Genomic DNA, 20,310 nt, shown 5'->3' on the forward strand with positions numbered 1-20,310 from the left:
ATGTTTTTGTAACTCTTAGCAAAAACCATGTCGTCAAGATTATCCCACAGGCAGCATTTAAAAAATGCCTCTCCCTCGGATTACTGATCCATTGCTCGACTTGGTAGGCCGATTTTCACTTGATGTGGCTTGATGGCGTTAGGTGATGATTGTTGTCTTCAAACTACGGCTCGTATTCCCATGGCTTTGAACAGACTATTTAAACAGACACCCAATGGCTGGAGCTGCAACGTCGCGCATCTGGGGTTAAAAATTTGGCGTTGGCCCTAGTGAGAGCGGCCCGGACGCCGTGGTGCAACGTGATTGCTGCAGCATGCTCTAAACAACACATCTGTTGACTGCGATGCGCATGGGCTTCGGTGCCTACCTATGCACCATTATTTAAGCTTAGGTGCAGATCAGAAAACCTGCAATAAAGCATGTCATGAACCTGAAAATGGCAAAAGGTGCCTTCTAGGCATAAACATTTTTGAAAAGATAGAGAAAAAAAAGCTTACTATATATTCACTAGTAATCGGGTTGGAAGTTATAAGTGCCTGTGTGTGTCACCATCACCTTGTCCTTTTCTGTGTCAGCTCTATTTTAATGCAAAGCATTACTAATCTTGTTGAGCCCTTACGTCGTTGGGGGGAATTTGACCTTTATTTGATGGCTGCTGCGCGTACCTTTGGCAACGCATCACACGACCCGCTGCGTTCGCTAGCCGCTGCCGACGACGGCTTGGAGCATGCGCTCTCCACAGCTGGGCTGCCGCCTGACCACGTGACTCAACGAGTGCATGCAAGCTTGGCCATAGATGAGAGCGAATCCAGTCTGCTCCAAGTGCGGGGCAAGAGCCGGAGGTTTCCAGCGGTCGTTGGTAAGCATCATCTGACCATCCCGTGTACATTGCCTGGCGAGCAGCTTCACTAGAGAGGGTCCGGAATGCCAAGCAAGAGAAGCTAGCGCCGGATACTGAGGAAGAGCAAGCCGTTCAGCTCGGAAAACGCTGGACGCGGGACCACAACCGTAGATAAAGGCAGGCTTTGGACAAGTAGTATAATAATTACAGCTAAATCAAAGGTTAACCAAGTGAAACCAAGACTTGAACAGGCTAAGCCAATCTTTCACTTTGCGTATCCTAGAGCCACTAAATAAGCTACGCGTAAGAGTAACGAACTGACACACGGTGGCAGCCGTTTTGGTGCCTGACGCCAGAGTGGCCAGCATTATGCACACTGTTGCAGCCGACACTGATGGGCAGAATTGGTCTGGGCGCAACTTGGCAACCATGACAGCTGTGCTTACTTTTTGGGGATTTCGAGCCTGCACGCCAGTGTGACAAAGTCACTCTCAGTTATGCTAGCATGGCTTATTTAGTGGATCTAGTTTACACTACAGCTAGGCCACGGTCATTATTTCGCAGCAAGAAGCGAAGCAGGTGCTTTCCACTGTCTGGCCGGTTGAAACAGCCTAGTACAGAGCATCACGGCATCATTACTCAGCCTGGGGTTAAGAAGTGCAGTCAGTGTGGCCAGAAAGAAAGCTTTATATAATAAATTAATGCGCCAAGGAAAGTTATTACATATGCATTTTCAATAAGGCACAGATGATTCGCAGACTGACAGAGCCCAACACCAATGCTGACTGAAGCATAATTCTTTTACTTCCTTTCATAACACCTACATCACGAAAACATTGCATAAAATAGTTTTTTCAGTGTGTCCACAGCTTCTGATAGAAAACATGCCAGCAATGCTCCGTCTGCTTCATTTTTTTTTTCTTCTTCAGTGACAACTCGACAGAAGCAACGCAAATGTTGCAAAAACAATGTTAGGCAAACCTGCCACTCATCCCTACTTTCACCTTTGACCTAAGAAGGTGGTGCAAATATGTCGCACTTCGCATGTTCACAATCCGCAGTTCTCTTGTGGCCAGTATGGCAAATACGCAAACTTCCAGAGATGTCAACATCACCATGCACTGAAACAACCTGGCCAGCCATCTCACTTAACAACATGATCGTTATATCATTTCACTTAGCCGATTTCTCGCGGCTTGCAGCCTACTGTTAAAGGTGGCAGCAGCAGAAGCTAGCCCAAAACTGCCCTTCTCTGTATCTGACCAAATGCACAATCGAAAAATGTTCCAGAAGCGTACACAAGACAGTACAGTTGCAAACTCTCCATGCACATGATGCACACAACAAGGTACTTATTCTGGGGGAAAAAAAAAGAAAAAGACAGTTTTCATGACAGAGACATCACACACTCACTTTCACACTGAACCCCACCAGTATTTAAAAAACCTGCGGGTTGAAAACCAAGGACACTTGGTGCGTTCAAAAGTCAAAATCGGATTCCTGCAAGGGCGGACGACTGTTGAGGTACTCAAGAACAGATAGCAGAGCAGCTGTTTACTCCCTCCCCTGTTTTCTAAGCAATCTTGTGCTGCATAAAAACCCCCACGACCTTGGTGCCTGCACTAAATGTCTAGGCTATCAGGCTATGTATCACAATGCTGTACGCTGTGTAGGCCTAGAAAGCCCTTCTGAAGCTTCCCCCTTTGGGGCAGCGCAATAGGGGGCAGAGTTTTGGTCCATGCAATTTACAGTTCACCACTTCCGTTAAAGATACCGCGGCAAGAATTCAGATTTTTAAGAAACTGTTAACACCCCATAGCAGAAAACAGAAGGAGAAGAGCTGTTGTGCATTGTAACACAACAACCGCTGCACTAAGCCATCCACAAGGTTACACACATAAGCACTGACAGTGTGCGTTTGTCCCCAGTCTGTCAGTCTTGATTGCTATATTTGTTTTCTTCCTCTTAGCCTTCCGGTTAACAGTGCCACAGGCGAGCACAGACTAAAGAGATTGTGCTTCGACGAAGCCGCCGAGATGTGCGTTTTGCTCGCAGGGCACCACCACTACCCAACACCCCCCCGAGAGTTCTAGCCAGTCCTTGACACATGGCACACACTCGTCGAAGCGACAGCGCACCAGCACATTTCACTTGTACGCTCCTGACACCCTTATGAGTGAGGCAGAGTGGAGGAGGCCGCCTGCACAAGGGGGCATGCTCGGAGCAAAAGGCTCGGCGAGTGGCCACCCAATTGTGCCTCGCGTGCCTTCTCCTCAACTGCCAAGACAATGCCTTCTGTGCCCGACCTGGGGCTGAGTGCTAAGTTTGGGGAGGGGGGAAATAAAAGAAGAAATAAAATAAAAGTGAGCGGAAGGGTCAGCCAAAACCAGGCACCTTCTTAGCACAATCAGGGGATAACGGGGTGGGGAAATTAAAAGGGTAAACCCCGAGCGGGAGGGGGGAAAAAAAAGAAAAAAAGAAGGAGAAGGGGGACGGCGATCAGGCTAACAGGGGGAGTGGAAGAGAGTTTTTGCTGTTTCCTGTGCACCTCCACTGGAAAGGGGCGGAGCAGGGGTAGAGTTGGGCTCCGTCCGCAGCACAGTCGCTGCAGTAGTCCTTGCTTGGAACAACAACGGCAAGCAGGCAAGTCTTCTCCTCCCACCTAGCCCCTTGGTGAGAAAAGGCGCCCGGCACAGTTCCTAGTTGCCATCAGTTTGATGTAGGGCGGAATACTTGTTCTCCAGGTCAAGCTGTAGGTGGTGGTGCGTGGGGTCTTCGCGGTTCCGAAGGCCGTGCTTCACGGACGTGAAGCTGTGGTCGGCATACTCGGGCCTGCACACGGAAACAGTGCTACGTCACACACTGCGGAACTGTAACAGCAACAGGGCAGTAAAGAAACGTGTTAACGCAGAGCATCCAATTTTCATTGTGGAAGGTTTGCACATAACTTGAAAGAATTAGCATGGCTCATTCCATTGACATTATCTCATAGTTACGTTTACATCATGTTAAGTCATGTCAAGTTGACGTCATATTAAGAAGTTAAGCAGCCAATCATAGCTCTCCCTTGTCTGCACAACATGTCCACGTAGAGCGGGCTCGCAAAGGGTCAGATTCAGATACAGGTACAACATCGGCACCATGATGAAATTTTCCTGGAACTGAACGAGCAATGTCCGATTTCTGATACGACTGGTCCACATGGCCGAACTCCCAGTTAACAACATGGGCAAGTGGCGCAGGCAGAGGTAACCAGTAAACTGGGTATTTGTAAACTGTTTACTCTGCTTCACCATAGTCTAACCTGTCATTTGGTACACCAGTATTCTTGCTCAAGCTTGCCAACGCCTGTCTCACATAGCCTCTAATGCGAGTTACGCGAACGTGAACTTCCCAACCCAACGAGCTAAATGACTGAAAGCTTAAAATGGGAATTTCATACCTGAACACATTTAAAGAACTTCGAGTAGTCTGAAATTAACACCAGCCCGTCTTTTACTTTTCAAGCGTAAAAATAACGAATGGGGAGTAGTGGTACAGCGCTTCACCATCACCAATGTTGGTTAACGTTGTTTTGTCAACTGAATGTGCTCCCCTATGGCTTACTGTAGAAGCGTTCAACAATCAGTTGGCTTAAGTTAAAGCTCTGGCAAATGAGAATTTATGAAAACAGTCCGAATGCTGGGCTACAAATACAAAGCGGCTTTTGTGCCACAGTTACCAGCCACGCGCGCTCCTTGCATCTGTGGTCTAGTTGGTAAAGTGTCCGACTTCATTGCAGGCTGGCCCAGCGGCCACACATTCAAATCGCGTGCGGGGCAACTTTTTCCTTTTTTTTTTTGCCTGAGTGGCTTTGTGCCGTCTGATACAAAAAAGGTAAGATTCCCAAGAGAATCCTCCAAAATAAAGTGAACTCCAGCAGGGAAACTGAGTACCAACAGCCAGTAGGTCCGCGTCCTTCTACAATGGTTGCCAGACAACTGAAGCAGTCACGCCGCCAGTTACATGAATGGAGAAGTCTTTATGGCAACCAATAAAAGGATGCAGTATGTTTAAAATATTGAATTTACAGCTTTACAAAATAATACAGTTGAACCCGACTATATTGAACCTGTTTACATCAAACTATTTCTGGATACGGTACATTTACAATGAGAACATACAGCAAAAACTACTCTTATATCAAACAAAAATACCAGCGAGAATCGATATATCGAACGCCAAACTCCTCAGGACGGAGGAGAAATTCCACCAGCACACCCCTGAAAGTGGTTTAGCCTGGCCGCTCATGGGCAGCGGGCAGCATAGTTATTATTGTAGGAAACTCTATGGTGGGATCTCCCCATCGCCATGTAGGGTGAGCCGTCGACACCCCCCAAGCAAAAAGTGATCCCTCACCCGCCATGCTTTTGTTTCGTTCGTTGTGTTTGCGTCGTTCGTACGTTGTGGACTTTTTCAGAAGTGTAGCCGTGAAATCTAGCGCTAGTGTCACCAAATAAAGGCTTATGTAGTGACTCAAGGTAGCGCGAAGCGACCAAATTTGCATTTCGCCGCGATACTGGCATTCGTAAATCGAGTTGAACTTGGTGAGAAGTCAGATGTCCCCATCATGCACGAGATTTCAGAGAAAACCTCGTCTAAGTAGGTTCTGGGCAGATGCTACTAAAGAAACCACCTGGAATTGTGTGTGCCGGTGAGTTTGGAAGACTGCATTGCCGACATTGTACCGAGCACAAGCAAAAACAGGAGTAACAAGGAAAGCAACGATGATCCCACAACCTCCACAGTGAGTGGTGCACTCGCACTGGTCCGGCACTTCTTTGCAAATGTGAAAGGTTGCAGCTTCAGATGCTCAGACTTTTAAAACAATGTGGAGAAGTGCCTACTGTCTCGGGCAGCGAGGTTGTTCAAGCAGAAGATGGAGGACTATTTTGTGTGAAAGTAAGGCAGCTTCAATAATAAAGTGTTTCTATAAATGCTATGAGCTTTTATGACATCCAATTCCTTAGCTTGCTTATATCGAATTATCCCCTATATCGAGCTGATCGGTGTTTTTTTGCGGGTTCAATACAGTCAAACCCGGTTACATCAAACTCTCGAAGGAACACCAATCAGTTCGATATAGGGGATAATTCGATATAAGCAAGCTAAGGAATTGGACGCGATAAAAGCATATAGCATTTATAAAAACACCTTATTGGTGAAAGTGCTTTACTTATGCACGAAATAGTCCTGTATCGTCTGCATGAATAGCCTCGCTGCCCGAGACAGTAGGCACTTCTCCACATTGTTCACAGGGTTGGGCCCGCTGAGGCCGCAAATTTCACATTCGCGAAGAAGCCCCAGACTAGTGCGAGTGCACCAATCACTTCGAAGGTCGTTTTCCTCGTTACACCCACGTTCACTTGCGCTCGGTACAATGTCGACAATGCAGTCTTTTAAACTCTCCCGTGGACGTAAAACCATGATCCACACCCACAAACTCGTAGACCGTTGATCCGGCAACGGCGCCTGGAAATTCCGATAGCTCGCTCCACACTTCGGCAACACCGGCGGTGGCTTCGTTGCACTCTCCAGGATTTTCAGTCATCAGCGGCACACACAAGCCGGCAGATTTGAAGCAATTGCGGGCAGTTTCTTTCGCGACATCTGCCCAGAACCTACTTCGACAAGGTGTTCTCGGGAATCTCGTGAATGACGGGGACGTCCAGCCTTTATTTAGTGACACTAGTGCTAGCCAACACAGCTACGCTTCCGAAAAAGCCCACAAAGTGCGAAAAGTCAAGACGCAAACACAACGAACAACAACAACAACGACGAAAAAGTATGGCGGGTGGGCAGGGATAATTTTTTGCAGAGGTGGGGTTGATGGCTTGCCGTACACGGCGCGATGGCGCAGTCATAATAGGGAGGGGAAAGAGCCCCCCACTGCCCATGAGTGGCCAGGTTAAACCACTCTTAGGGGTGTGCCGGCAGAATTTCTCCTCCAGCCCAAGAGAAAGCCAACTTGAGGGGGGGCACTTCAGCATTTAGCTGCGGCATTTAGCAATCAATATATTGGTTGTCGCTGGTATTTTGGTTTGATATAAAGTAGCTTTCGCTATATATTCTCATCGCAAATGTACTGCGTCCACAAATAGTTCGATATCAAGGATAATTCGATGTAAATGGGTTCGATATAGTCGGGTTTGACTGTATATAAAAAGAGGGTCGAATTTTTTTGAAAGAAACTTTCCCTGGTGGTCAAATTAGTTTATTGCGGATTTGGAATGTACAAAATGTCTAAAGGCAGGATTAAATGGTAAAAAATTATCAGGAACAGTATTTTGGGGTCAGCATCACTTAGAACTGAAAAATATTCAATAGTATTTCAGAGTGTGGTATTCCTTGAAACACGGGTCAACGCACAGTGCCTTATCGCAGTCTGCACGCATAAAGCGCATGTCCGAAAATGAGCTGTCTTCTTCCGAAGAAAGACTGTCTTCCGATTCAGACTCGGTGAAAGGAGCAAACTCAGAGTCAGAAGAGTCATCGCGGTTGGTGTCATCAGAGCGGGCAGTTCGTTGGGCCATATCGTCGCTTTGCCGTGCATCTGAAGAACTCGAAGGCAACCCAGTAAACGAGGAGAGCGAGAATAACTCATGCGCGCCGGTGATAAACAAGCTAATAGCAGCGCCAATATAGATAGAAATCAACTTCCGCCGCCCCCGCAACGGAGTCTCCGATTAGGTTACTTCAGTTCCAAGCAAGGAGGGCAAGAATACCTAGTGAGCATGGGTAATAAACAAGATAAGAGCAGCGCCAATATAGATCGAAATCAACTACCGCTGCCCCTGATAGCGAGCGCCGATCAAGTTTCGCGCGCCTCCGATACGTGGCGAAACTGAAACCACGAAACGCGTTGACACGTACAGACGCTGTAACGTGCCGAAGCCAGAGAGTTCTGTTTTTCACCACAGGAAGGTAGCACAATCAAATTTCAAACACTTCTTGTAAGTCCCAGGAGGTGGCAGCACCTCCCGGGGAGCATGCATCGTTAATATGGCGCGAAATTTCAAACGGATGCTCGAAATCGTACCCGTACGGCAAAGACCTTGCGGGACGGAAAACCGCAGCAGTACACGTACGGCAAAAACCCGCAAAGGGTTAACTCCTGAATGTTCTTAACATGTGACTGCTAGTTGTGCTGCCAACCACCGATATCGCATGGTCGCTTCCGATGCGCCCCAAATCAAGCATTTCAAAGGCGTCTCCTAAATTCCACAAGCAATGAATTGTGAAAACATTTCGGATATGTGTTCTTAAAAGGTTGTTCCAAGCAGATAAAATTAACCAATGGCAAATGCATTTTCTCTTCACCGCCCCTTGAAAGCCATCATCAGCAGATAGCTAGAATGCTTTGAAGCATGGAAGAAAGTTTTTTCTGAGATAAGCAGCAAATCTGTGGAGGCAAACACAATCCCAGCAGCACATTGCCTTTTGTGCCTATTGCCCCTCCCCTCTCAATTCCATTGCTCTTGATGCCACCTGGGGAATGGTCCCAGCAAAGCAGCGTCAATCGAGTGAGCCACTCGCCTTGGTGCCTTGGCATCGACGGCCGCGCCGAGGGTGGGGAACTGCTCCTCGCTGGTGAAGTCGTAGTTCTCGCGCACGGGCCGTCGAGGGCCCTGCGATGTGCCAGTGCGCATGGCGGCCCCCGAACGCAGGTGCGGCGGCCGGTACGTGCTGCGGGTGGGCTCCTTGGGCTCGGGCTCTGCATCGACCAGGGAGATTCAGGAAAATGGGCACTACTCGGGGAAACACTGGTCAAAGTTACCCATACTTTTATCCACCAAGGCTTGGCTCTGGGACGTGCCGGTGAAAGAGTGCAGGAACGAAGAGGAACCAGAAGACATAATAAGCACTCGTGCAGTCCTCTTTTTTGCCCCCGTCCCTCCCTGCTTCAGAGACACGACCTCGACCGCACTGTGCAATGTAAGGGTGCCAGGAAGACAAACCTGTGCAACCCATCACATGAGAACCTACCGCATTTTCCACACCACCACTTTCAGCCCGCCAGAAAGAAAAAAAATCCTCGCGTATTGCCCGCAAATTTGATACAGGAAAGGCTGCACCAGAGCTACTGCTCAAGCAACACATCACATACTACAGTGTAGACCATTTATAACGTAACCGCTTATAGTGCGGGACCGGATATAACGCGGGTTTTTTCGACCACCAGTTTGCCTCCCATAGAACTCAATGCATAAGCATACCGCTTAAGATGCGGTTGGCCGAAGCACAATACCGTTTATAGTGCGGTTTTTCGGCGGGTCTGGTGATCGACCGGCGCAGCTGTGGCATCGTTTTAGGGTAGCAAAAGAAAAAAAAAAAAAAAAAAGGTGAAATCGGCCATCTGACGCAGCGTGCACCCCTTGCCCTCCTCTAACGTAGACACCCAAAGAAAAAAAATAGGCACCCTTTAGTTCGTGCGTACCTGATAACCACAACTGACCTTGCTTGATGCATCTCGGAAGATAGCGACAGTCTCCCCATCCGTGCGCGGCAAGTTGATTTTATTAATCGGGAACCGCATGGCCCGTTTTCGCGCACATCAGCGTTGCGCTTTTTTTTTTTTTGTGCTCGTGTCGACGATTCCGCGCTCGCGGTGGCTTCTTCGCGTGGCAGTGGGAGGAGCCTGACGACTTGCACCAATGGGGAGACGCGCTCCGAGCCGGCTAACCGCGCCAGAGATGTTTAGGCTTACCACCGCGGTATTTTTTGATGGGCGCTTTCACAAGCAGCGTGGATGGCAGTTTATATTCCACTTTTCGCCCACATTATTAGCTCCTTTCTTGCATGAGCATCTTCGCTTGCGCCCCGTGCGGCATTTCAGCGAGCGGTTAGAAGCGGTCGCTGGAACTTACTGGAACTGCCTGCACCGCTTCACGGCCAGTGCCGACGCCATGCTGCCGCCTCTTACCGCGCCGCCCACACCACGCCAGTTGTATCCGCGCTGGCGTGCACTGCACGTTTTCGCGATACCAAATCTACCACGCGGTTCACGCTTTAGAACGTTGTTGCTGATAAGCCACCGCTCTTTCCCTTTCCGAACATTCGAGCCGCGCGAAGCCGAAGATTTCCACCACCAGTACGTTGCGCTGATAAGCAGCCGCCTTCGGCATCGTGAACGCAAGGTGGGGTAAAAAAAAAAATCCCGCTGGCGTTCTTATCACGTCTTGCGGCATCTGTTCATAGATGCTAAAAACGCAGCCATGGTCTCAAAACAAACACAACGGAAGTTAAAGCCGCGCTCGCCGTTTGTGAGACTGCGCTTTTGCCCTGCAGCAGCGGCTGATGTTAAAAATAACACGAAATATAGACCGTGTCTCCGTTTTTAAGTGCTGTGCGTTTGAGTGATGATAAATATAGGTTGACTTGAGAGATAGGTGGCGATGTGGTTGAATTCGCGCGTGTGTTGGTTATAGTGCGGTACCGCTTATAGTGCGGATTTTTGCGGCTCCCGCGACATACGTTATAAGCGGTCTACACTGTATATAGACAGAAAAAGCTTATATTTAGCAAGTAGTATACACTCACTGCAAGACGAAAGTCACAATTCACTCAGTGTCACTGCTCTCACTAGAGCTATCACCTCAGCTGCAGTCCTCACTGTTATACACAAGGTCATCTTCAGTTCCATCCATGTTGTTTGTGATGCAGCATTTTTTGAAGCTTTTTTTGCCCCACCTCACCTGGTATAGCCCTCCATGTAAGGCTTAGTCAGTGTTACTGCGCAGGAGCTTCACAGCACGTGCATTACCATGAAGCTGCGCTAAAGAAAAAACCCGGCATATTATCCGCACCCCCATCAAACCGGCCGTGGCAGAGCGGACCAGCTCCACGCATGCATGCCGTTGGCACCGAAAGCGCCCCATTGGGCGCTGCGGCCTGTGGTGTCACTGATCTTCAAGTCTGTGCCACTCGCTGCCTGCACTTGCTCAGTTCGCTGGGTTCGCCATTATTCGCTTGTATCCAAGCTTGTCTCCGCTCTGTCGAAGATGCCGAAATCTGTACCGCTTCCGAGCACAAGCGAAGCCGTCACTGCCGTGGCCCTGCTACGGCGCTACTGCAGTGCCATTGAGGACAGCAGTCTTGTGCTTTGTCGATCGTTTAGATACCGTGAAGCAAGCAGTCACCAGCAATGCACTGCGCTCCAAGAAGCAGGTGGCTACACTCACGCAGTTCTTCCACCCCAATAAATGAATGTTTTCTTTCCAAGAAAGTGTTGTATCAATGGTGAACTGCAGTGTGGTAAGAGCTCAGCGTTAGCTCGTGACTCCGTTGGCAGGATTGCTCTCATGTAAGTTTTTTTTTGCTTTACCTTCTATATCGAATTTGTGCTATATCGAACTATTTTACAATCCTCGCGCAGTTTGATATAAGCGGGCTTTACTGTACAATGATTCTAGACCCCCCCCACCCCTATGTAATACCACAATGGGGCCCTTACGGGTTGAATAAGATAAGTGATGAGTAGGCAACTCCCGCTGTATCAGCCAGTGAAGACCCCCCCCCCTCCCCCTGGGTCAGTGAGAACCAAATGTGTGGGGGGTACCTGTCTTTGGGGGAGGCGCCTGGGGCTCGGGTTCAGCAGGCGGCGATGGGGGCCGCTGCTGGGCTGCGGCAGCCGCCTGCTGCTGCTGCTGCTGCACCTTCCAGGGACCGGACTGCTGGTCGCCCGCCTGCTGAGAGTCCTCCCCGTCCTCGTCCTGCTGCTCTCGCGCTGCCTCCTCCTCTTTCTCCTTCTCCCTACGCACGCGTGGCAACCAGGCAAGCTCGCAAATGTCACAGGACAGCAACAAGCCAATGGGAAACGCTCCCTATTTTGGGATGTGCTGCATGTAGTGGGCCTGCCTCATTCCCAGCCTGGATAGGCAAAGGTAAAGGCATACCGCACAACACAAAATGCACTTCCTCCTAGAGTGTGAAGATGGGCTAGTTGGTTCATAATCATGGCAAAAAAAACAGCACAAAGAAACTGAACGGAAGACAAGAAAGAGACAAATACAAGCACTGCCTTTGTCTCTTGTCTTCCGTTCAGTTTCTTTGCACTGTTTTGTTGCCACTTCTCCTTCCCAGCATGCGGGGAAGTGCTTCTTGCTTGTGTTCACCATCACAAACAATCGGCACCACCATGGTCAAGAGCATATTCAGGACCACTACAGGACGAAAGCCTCTCCCAACGACTTCTAACAGCACGTGTCCTCCACTGCTAGACCCCATTTGCTGCCCGAAAATTTCCTTATTTCATCCCTCCGTTGAGTTATTGGCCTTTTCCTTCTAGACCTGTCTCTCAAGGATGCGGGTTCGATTCTTGGCCACAGCGGCCGCTTTACTGATGGAGGCGAAAAGCAAGAATTCCCAAGTGTACGAGATTTCGGAGCACGTTAAAGATCCCAAGGTGGTCAAAATTAATCCGGAGCACTCCACTACGGGTTGCCTCATCGTCTGTGTTGTGTCGGCACGTTAAAACCTACAATCAATCAATCAAATCAATAGACCTGTCTCTTGGTATCCACTCTGCTACCCTGGTAGTCCATCAGTTGTCATTTCTTCTCACTACATGCCAACCCTAGTCCTTAAAGGGGTCCTGAAATACCTTCCCCCATTGCATGGATGTACATGTAACCAAATAAAGCAATGTATTAGCAATCTCCTCCTGCAAGAATTTTGTTAAAGCGATGAGTATTAGCTGAGAAATCGTAAATCAAAAACCGCGTATTATCGTCGCGCCGCGTTTCCTCCTCCTTTCGCTGTTGACGGCGCACGAGCCTTCCCTCCCATGATGCTGCGCTCTTCAGCGGTGACGCACTTCCGCTATGGTGCTCCTCATACTGCCGTCTGCAACGGGCAAGCTTTGTTGACACCATGAATCCCGCAGTCCGCTCAAGGCTGGAAAAGCGAACGAAAAATCTGGCCGCATTTGTGCGGCCTGGCCTTGCCCTTTCGCGGTGTACGTTGCTATCGGCGGCACGTGACTTTTTATCGGCGGCGAACTCGCAGCCGCTCGGGAAGGATCGTGAGCTCGGTCCCTTTCACGCGCCGCGCACTGTTTATCCAAAAAGCGCCGTATCAGATGTGGCCCCGCTGGTGCCGGGTGTTATTTTGCGGAGGTGGTAATTCCTGCCGGAGGCATGTGAAAAAGACGTTTTAAACCGACACAGAACCCGTGCACAAAACGCTTCAATCATGTGACCAGTTCAGCTTGGGGCGACGAGTGGTGGAGTGCGGCAACGTTGGCAAAACATGCTCCGGCGCGGCTCTGAGCTCTCTAGCGCTGGAGCGAGCGCTATTTCTTTGACGATCTCAAACATCGGTTTCCTTGGCAACAAAGCACAAACCACTCCAGAAGTCAGTTACGGTTGCGTGATCCCGGTTTAGCTTGGGGCCCCACCTCGTGACATGTGGGCACTGCAGGCGTACCACTCACTCCCATTGGGAAATGCGAGATGCGTTTGATATTACAGGAGGTGATGGTGTATGTGTTGTGGACGCCTTTGCTTCGCGTTGAAATGCGACGTTGTGCTTCTGCGGGTGGATAGTGCTTCCTATCGTCTGGATTATCTTTCTTGAGCGACGTACGACTCAACCTCGCATGGGGTATGTGCAGTGTGCATGGCTAAAAGCCATCTCGGCTTGTGTGCCAGAGTTAAGTGACTTGCTGTTCGTCCCCTCAAACCGCGCGTGAGGTGAGTGCCGAACTTACGACGGGCAGGAGGAGGCAACCGATCGTCTGTCAATCGCGGTTCAAACTTGCAACGCATGTTGTGACGTGTTCGTTCGAAACGCATCTCTGGATTGTTTTGAAGTTGAATAAAATGTATACGTCAAACCCGGGCATTCGGCTCAGGGCGTTCTCTGCGATTGCACGAAAGAAGTGCCGCGGGGCTTCAACGCTTTCTTTATGGAACGTACTCAGGTAAGAGAATATCCATGTCGTGTTATGGCCGTGTTGCATTCAATACAAACGCTTAAGCGTTTCTTTACACTTGTTTCGTTTGTCGTAAAATGTCCAAGCACTCCGGCACTACGCTGGCAGATCAGCCGGCGCTGAGCAGACGACTCATCTCTTTGCTGGAAGTGCGTTAAAAAGCCGCCCAATAGCAGGATGTCTAGCTCATGACGAACATCTGGGAATCGATGATGTAGACATGTGAAGATGGCAGCGTCCAAAAACACGAAGGGAAGGGTGAGAAAAAAGCGACAAACTTGGAACAAAAGTGTGAGCTTTCTGCTGCGCGTAAAAGAGTAATACTTGGCACAGATGACGTTGACGACCCAATCTAACGATTGCGCTACTTCATTTAGTGTGCTCAAAAGGCCTTTCAGGGCCCCTTTAACATTTGAGCAACAGCACTTAAACGGGACAGAGGACTGACAGGACAGAGCGCTGGTTTTGTCAATCAGCGCTCTGTCCTGTCAATCTTCTGCCTTGTTTAAGCACTGTTGTTCAAATGTTAAGTATGTACCAACAAGCCTGAACCACCACGCTGTTTTTTCAGCCCTATTCCATTTCTTTATCTTTATTTCAACTATGACATCATCTAATCGAGTTTGCTCTCTGATCCAGGTAGCTCATTTCCTGTTCCTAAGGGTTTCTCCTATCATTATTCATTCCATGGCCCATTGAGCCATGGGGGAAAATGAGGGAGGAAAAAAAAAAAAAAAAAAAAAAGAGAGATGCGAGATCAAGATCTACCTCTCCCGACAAGCCGGCCCCTATGTATGCCACATCACCTATCACAGAGGGAGAGGAGAGATTAATTAGCTCGGAGAAGAATTGTAAAGCAGAATAACGGTTCAGTAAAACATCTATGTGTACATTAATGGGGAGTAGGTCATTTGGATGGGGTCAATACATTCATGTCTGTGAGGAAACAGCATTACAAGAGTGAAAGCGTGGAACAAATTAATGGACACGCTAGTAGCTTACTTAAGTTATTTTAAACCAATTGTTTTCAATTCCTGCACTATGTGGCAGCATAGAACACAATGATTGACCACTGTTACATAGTTCCTCAGATGGCTCCAACATCTTTGGTCAAAGTAGCTGGGCTTTAAAGCAACCAACTTTAGAGAGCGAGAACTCTTTAATATGGGCTGGAGAGGGCAGCTCTGCTAGCGGCAATGCTTGCTACGCCAGATGGGGATGATTACAATGCAGTGAGGTGATGTGACAGATTGGGAAGCCAAAAATGAGAGAATCCAACAGTACTCAACACATTGAAACCACTGATGAAATGCAATAAACTTAAATGTTTGCAAATTAGACATTTTGCTTGTTACGATTATCGCTTCCCGTTTATAGTGGCCCAAGAGACAACAAGAACATGTACTAAAAGCAATGTACCCTAGGGACCACTGTGTGATCTGTCACCACTACTTTAAAGACATGAGGGTGAAATCCCAAACTTTTAGCATTTCATGTTCAGCCCATTTCATTCGCATTCGCTGGCACTGTTCACTAACCGCTGCGGCAGGCAGAGGTTTAAACAAAGATTTTCTGAACGACAGTGCAGCACTGTTATTGCAGCCAGCAGGTTCACTACTAACCCTGAAGCACGAAACTTTCTTCCCTCGAGGAGCTGCCTAGTCAAACAGTACCCCACGGCATGCAAATGAAATTTGTTTTTTTTTTTAATCACATCGAGAATCAATCATGCGATTGTCAGCAAGTCGGGTGTGACACGGCGGGCACAATCAATGATTAACCTTAACGCGCAACAGTACAAAAGCCTGTCCTTGGATCGCCACCGGTAACTTTATTATTATGGCCGCACATTCAATTACTTCCGCGAACTGGCGACTTGACGACGCGACAAACGAGGAAGCACGCTGTCAGTCAGCCAGTGAAAAAATGCCAGCAACTTGCCACGCTGGGTGACTTGCATACTTACGCAATGGTGAGAGCTTGGATCCGAAGTCCGCTGTAGTCGACTTCTTTCTCTTCCTCGAAGTCATTCCACTCTTCTTCAGCCTACGGCATTTAACGCAAGAAAATGCGATATGAGCGAGATTGTCACCCTCAGGGCGACGATTCCTGCCACAAATGCTCGCAATAAAGGCGTCAGACGCATGAATGTTATCACCGCGGCGCAATTCGGCTATCTGCGCCGCAAATACTAAGCCTGTTCACCCAAAGATAGAATTAAATGCCCGACAGCTTCATGAGAAAGCATGTTTGGCAGGCACTGAAAGGAACGTCAGGATGCCGGAGTTGAAGCGAGGTCACAGCCAAACCGGCACCGCCGTATGGACATGTGCCAGCGCTGTCCTACCTGAGCAAGAGAAGGGATCGTGATGGACAACTTTCCCGACGAGTTTTCTTGCTTGTCCTTGTCCTTCTTGACCGTCTTCTCGGCAGGCTTGCCACTATCTTCCATTTTTTTGGCGATTTGTTCGGAAGTCACTTTTCCTTTAGCCTTTTTCTTGCTTTTGTCTTTCTTCGCGAAAAACTGGTCTAAACTGGAGTCTGCCATAGTGGTGCCGCCGGTTCCGGACAATATCAGCGAGGTAAGAGACGAGAAAAAGTTATCCTTTAACGACAAACAGCCGCAAGACGTACAGAGCCGACCCGCAACGTGTACCATGCATTCACGTCGCCACCATATTAGATCTCGTTCGGCGGCACGGGTGCGCGGAAAACGTGGGCCGGTTCAATCCGGTTAAGTTTCAATTCAAAATAAAATATTGAATATACAATTGATACTAATCAAAAACACTTTGTATTATCAAATAATTTTTTTTTGAACTAACAGTAGTAAACACAAATTGAGTAGTTATTTTTACGTCGCGTGGTTGTTGCCCCCCAGCTGGCGCGACCGGCGGCGGCTGGACTGGCTGGAAATCTGGATATCTGACAGGCTGCTTGCGCTGTTTGCATCGTGATCGAGTTCAAGGCGACGCTACCTTGACTGCTTAGTAAACATTCCCCATGCGAAAGTGCCCTGCGCCTGTGCACCTTCAATCACAGCTATGACGACCGAAGAAAGGTTCAACGCAGCTGTCGAAGTAATCCGCGGTCTACCGAAGAACGGCAAGTAAAGACGCACCCGCGAGTAACCCATTTAGATTCAGTCGATCGGACGTCAACGAAAAGAAAACAAATCGTGGAAACTGCTCGGGATACTAGATGCGGGTTGATAAAGGATTGCTTCTTCCGGCAGTATTTTCTTCTGCTTGACAGATGCATGCTTGCGTTTTTGTCTATGTGCATGGCAAGGCTGACAATCACAGTCTACGAATGAGGAAAGTCGTGAAAATTTCTTCGCTCAGACAGCTCGGGCAGTTTCCTTGACGATTGGTATCGCTAACTCACTGTCCTTGCGACATATCTAGCGCCTTTGCTGGCGTTTACGGCGTTCGTTTCGTTGCTGCCGCTCAAATCGGGAACCGACCGAAGTGTTTACCGCAGAGCGGGAAATATATGCGGAAGTTATGCTCGTCACTGTTGCTGTAGTTAATCAATTATAACTCTGCTAATGAGGACTAGTATGCGCTGTGGTTTTGTTTTGGTATTGTTGACAGGGGGTGATGTCGCTTTCGTCCCAGTCTCCAGAGGAAGTAGCGCCCGCAATCAGCCGCGGAAGAAAGAGGTCGCAGTGAGAACAATCGTACATTTTAATGCGTTCTTACTTAACCTCGTTGCCTGTCAGGTGCCTTTATTTGCGCGATTTACGCAACCAGCTTTTGTGACAATAGGGACCGGGAACAGTGGGGTTCCGTGGACCTCTCGTGCGTCCGAAATTTTCCTACTAGGGAGGAAATGTTCCTGATTGTACGTGTGGTGGTTGTACAGACTGTCCCGTGAGTGAACTGCCACTGGTTTTGAGGTAAAGCGTCGTGCCACGACGCTCTTTGTGCATCCATCAGGATCGCTCATTCTTGAGTGAAGTGTAAACCGCCTCAGAGCTTTCATAAGTGTGCTGGTCGTATAAACTCTGCCTTGCTCTGCTGGTTAAGTTATTTCATGTTTTGCCATGCAGGTTCATTTCAGCCTTCGCACGACCTTCAACTCAAGTTCTATGCCTACTACAAGCAAGCGACCCAGGGGTCCATCGCAGAATGCAAAGTGCCCAAGCCAAGATTTTGGGACATCGTAGGAAATGCAAAATGGTACTGTACTATATATATATATATTCTCTGATATTTCTGTGCATAAAGAGGACATGACCGTTGTTTACGACTTATACCTGTGTCACCCGTACACAAAAAATGACATTAGGCAGTTTTAGCATATCGTTGCGGTGTTTGCGTTACCGTTTACCGTGTTACCGGAAGCCGCTGGCGACGGTGAAGCCTGTGCCGGTTAGTTACTGTTCGCGGTAACTCTCGCGCTGTGCACTCACATGGTAAACGGTAACGCAAACACGGTACCAATATGCTAAAACTGCCTATTAAGTGTTTAAGGCTGTAAGATACTGAATGACATTATTTGGGCAGGCCGTACTACACGCGAAAACGCAAAGGCATTAAATCTGTTAGGCATGATGTCATAATGACCAAAAAGAGGAATGCACTCGTATTTGAGAAGTTTTTAACATAGAGAAAAACATCTTACAAGGGTTAAAAATGATTTTTGTGAAATAAAACGTTATGGGGAATAGTGCTTTTAAAAAAAATGGTGTGAGCCGCTTGTAAGAGTGACTTCAACAGGTGCCGTCGCCTGCAAGTGGTAGCCAAACCCAAAAAATTTAAAACAATGATTAACACGATGTTTGCCTTTTGCCGCTGTTTTAGTGAACTTCGCCACCAAGAGGGCACAAAATTTCCTGTTATTTTGAAGTTCAGCTATGTTTCCACGTCAACACTCTGGTGCTGAGAGTTTCGTTGGTTTCATTTGGTGCTCATCGCGTTCGACAGTAGGCAGATCTAAGGCATTCGTGAAGGCAAATGAGGTGTGCGGAACTCCTTATACCAAAAATGACATTACAGTGAATGGCACTAGATTTTTGCGTGTAGCAGCAAAATAATGGCATTAAAACTTAAGGCATTAGGCACTTAATGCCATTTTTTGTGTATGTGGGGCACGATTATTATACGTAACCTTTATTTGTGCTGTTTAGGGTTCTGCTGACGTGAAAGAGAAAACAGGCAGGAGCAAGCTCACTGCACGATTCTTAAATTCAGTGTCAGATTTCCCACCCAAGTAACTGTGTAAGTTTTGAGATTAGCTTCTTTAAGAATGAAAATTTGCTGTAAAGTCTATCTGTCTGCCTATGAGAATGACCAGAAAAGGAAAGAAAATGTCAACCACCACACAAAAAAGTAATTCGGAGGCCTGGTGGGAATTAAAATCCTGGTTTCGTACATGACACACAGAAGATTTGCTTTTGTAACCACACACAGTTGGTGTTCCCAATGCATTTCAAGGAAAGGGAAGCACAAAGCTGAAATACAAAGGCAAGAATACAAATTGAAATGATACCGCGGTATTGTGGTATGAAGTCTTGGAAGTGACATGGCTACAGTGTACTAGAAGGTAAGGTGTGTCACTCAGGGAAAAAAACCAATGGAGAGCGTGGGTCCCTTTCGCGATGAAAAAAAATTGTATGGAGCAGCAGGCGTTCCCCAGGGAACTTTTGTTGCAGCCATCGCCGCTTATCAGTTTTTAAATCAACCGTAACAGTTATTTGATGGGTTTTATAACACTTCGTATCATGAAATAAAGAAACAAGACTATTTAGGGCAATAAATAAGGAATAATTTAACAAACAAAACTTCTGAAACCAACTGGCAAGCAGCGGTTGCCAGGGGTGCTGCGTGCGACAGGAGTTCTCAGCAGAAATTTTCATCGCAAAAGGAACCCCCCTAATCGGCCCGGCACAACACACCTGTCTCTTCTGGTACACTGTAACGTGGCAAAGTCTTGGGTGAATATCATACATCAGGTGAAACAAGCAAAAAAAATGGTGAATTATCTTGCATGCTATCGCATTTGGCACAGTTTCTACCAAAGTACGCGGCACATGGTTAATTCTTTTGAAGTGTTGTATTGCTGTTTCATTGTTTTTTTTTTTTCTATGAGGGCAAGTGTATCATTTGTAAAGAAATTCCCATTGCAATGATTGCACGATTGACCATAACACCGAGGGCACAAAAAAAAGATATCCTGACAAACCGCTAATGGAATTAAACTGTTGAGCTGTATATAGTAGAGGCTTGTTAATGTGACCTCTGGAAACTTGAAATTTCTGCTCACTGGAAGTCTTTTGCAATTTGAGGCCAATCAGTGACGGGCTCAATGTATGTATGCCTGCTTACCTTCTTAGGCTTTTACAGAAGAACATTCCATGCAAAAGCTCGAAACAGTAGCACATTCAAGATATACTGAAGTTTGCTATAATAGTTGTGAGCTTATTTGATGGAAAATTACTTTGCCCAGATATTATGTTAAAGGGGCCCTAAAGTGTAGAGTTGACCTGAAT

At 47.8% G+C, this 20,310-nt stretch overlaps 2 protein-coding genes across 3 annotated transcripts in view; one reads left to right on the forward strand and one right to left on the reverse strand.

Moving 5' to 3' along the window:
- Positions 1 to 1,623: 1,623 nt before the first annotated feature.
- On the reverse strand, positions 1,624 to 16,510 carry LOC144178326 (protein CDV3 homolog A-like). The gene is made up of 5 exons (XM_077706080.1): positions 16,162 to 16,510; positions 15,781 to 15,860; positions 11,439 to 11,632; positions 8,417 to 8,594; positions 1,624 to 3,673 (listed from the first exon to the last, which is right to left on the reverse strand). The coding sequence occupies exons 1-5, from the start codon at positions 16,471 to 16,473 to the stop codon at positions 3,541 to 3,543; spliced, it is 897 nt and encodes a 298-aa protein (XP_077562206.1). The 5' UTR covers positions 16,474 to 16,510; the 3' UTR covers positions 1,624 to 3,540.
- Positions 16,511 to 16,694: 184 nt separating this feature from the next.
- Positions 16,695 to 20,310, forward strand: part of LOC144178325 (acyl-CoA-binding domain-containing protein 5) — a 28,952-nt gene continuing 25,336 nt past the window's right edge. For both annotated transcript variants that reach the window (XM_077706078.1, XM_077706079.1), the window contains exons 1-2: positions 16,695 to 16,919; positions 17,869 to 17,998. In XM_077706078.1, the coding sequence (XP_077562204.1) occupies positions 16,859 to 16,919; positions 17,869 to 17,998 (191 nt within the window). In that variant the 5' untranslated portion in view covers positions 16,695 to 16,858. The remainder of the gene's footprint in view (positions 16,920 to 17,868; positions 17,999 to 20,310) is intronic.

Source organism: Haemaphysalis longicornis, unplaced genomic scaffold, assembly GCF_048455015.1.
Source record: "Haemaphysalis longicornis isolate Haplotype H1 unplaced genomic scaffold, Haemaphysalis longicornis Haplotype H1 scaffold_4, whole genome shotgun sequence".
Taxonomy (NCBI): domain Eukaryota; kingdom Metazoa; phylum Arthropoda; class Arachnida; order Ixodida; family Ixodidae; genus Haemaphysalis; species Haemaphysalis longicornis.

Excerpts from the sequence above, each read along its gene's own strand:
- LOC144178326 (XM_077706080.1), bottom strand. The coding sequence starts at position 16,473 with ATGGTACACGTTGCGGGTCGGCTCTGTACGTCTTGCGGCTGTTTGTCG. Across the intron at positions 15,861-16,161 it reads CGATCCCTTCTCTTGCTCAG|GCTGAAGAAGAGTGGAATGA; the intron begins GTAGGACAGCGC and ends TAAATGCCGTAG. Across the intron at positions 3,674-8,416 it reads GTCGATGCCAAGGCACCAAG|GCCCGAGTATGCCGACCACA; the intron begins GCGAGTGGCTCA and ends TTCCGTGTGCAG.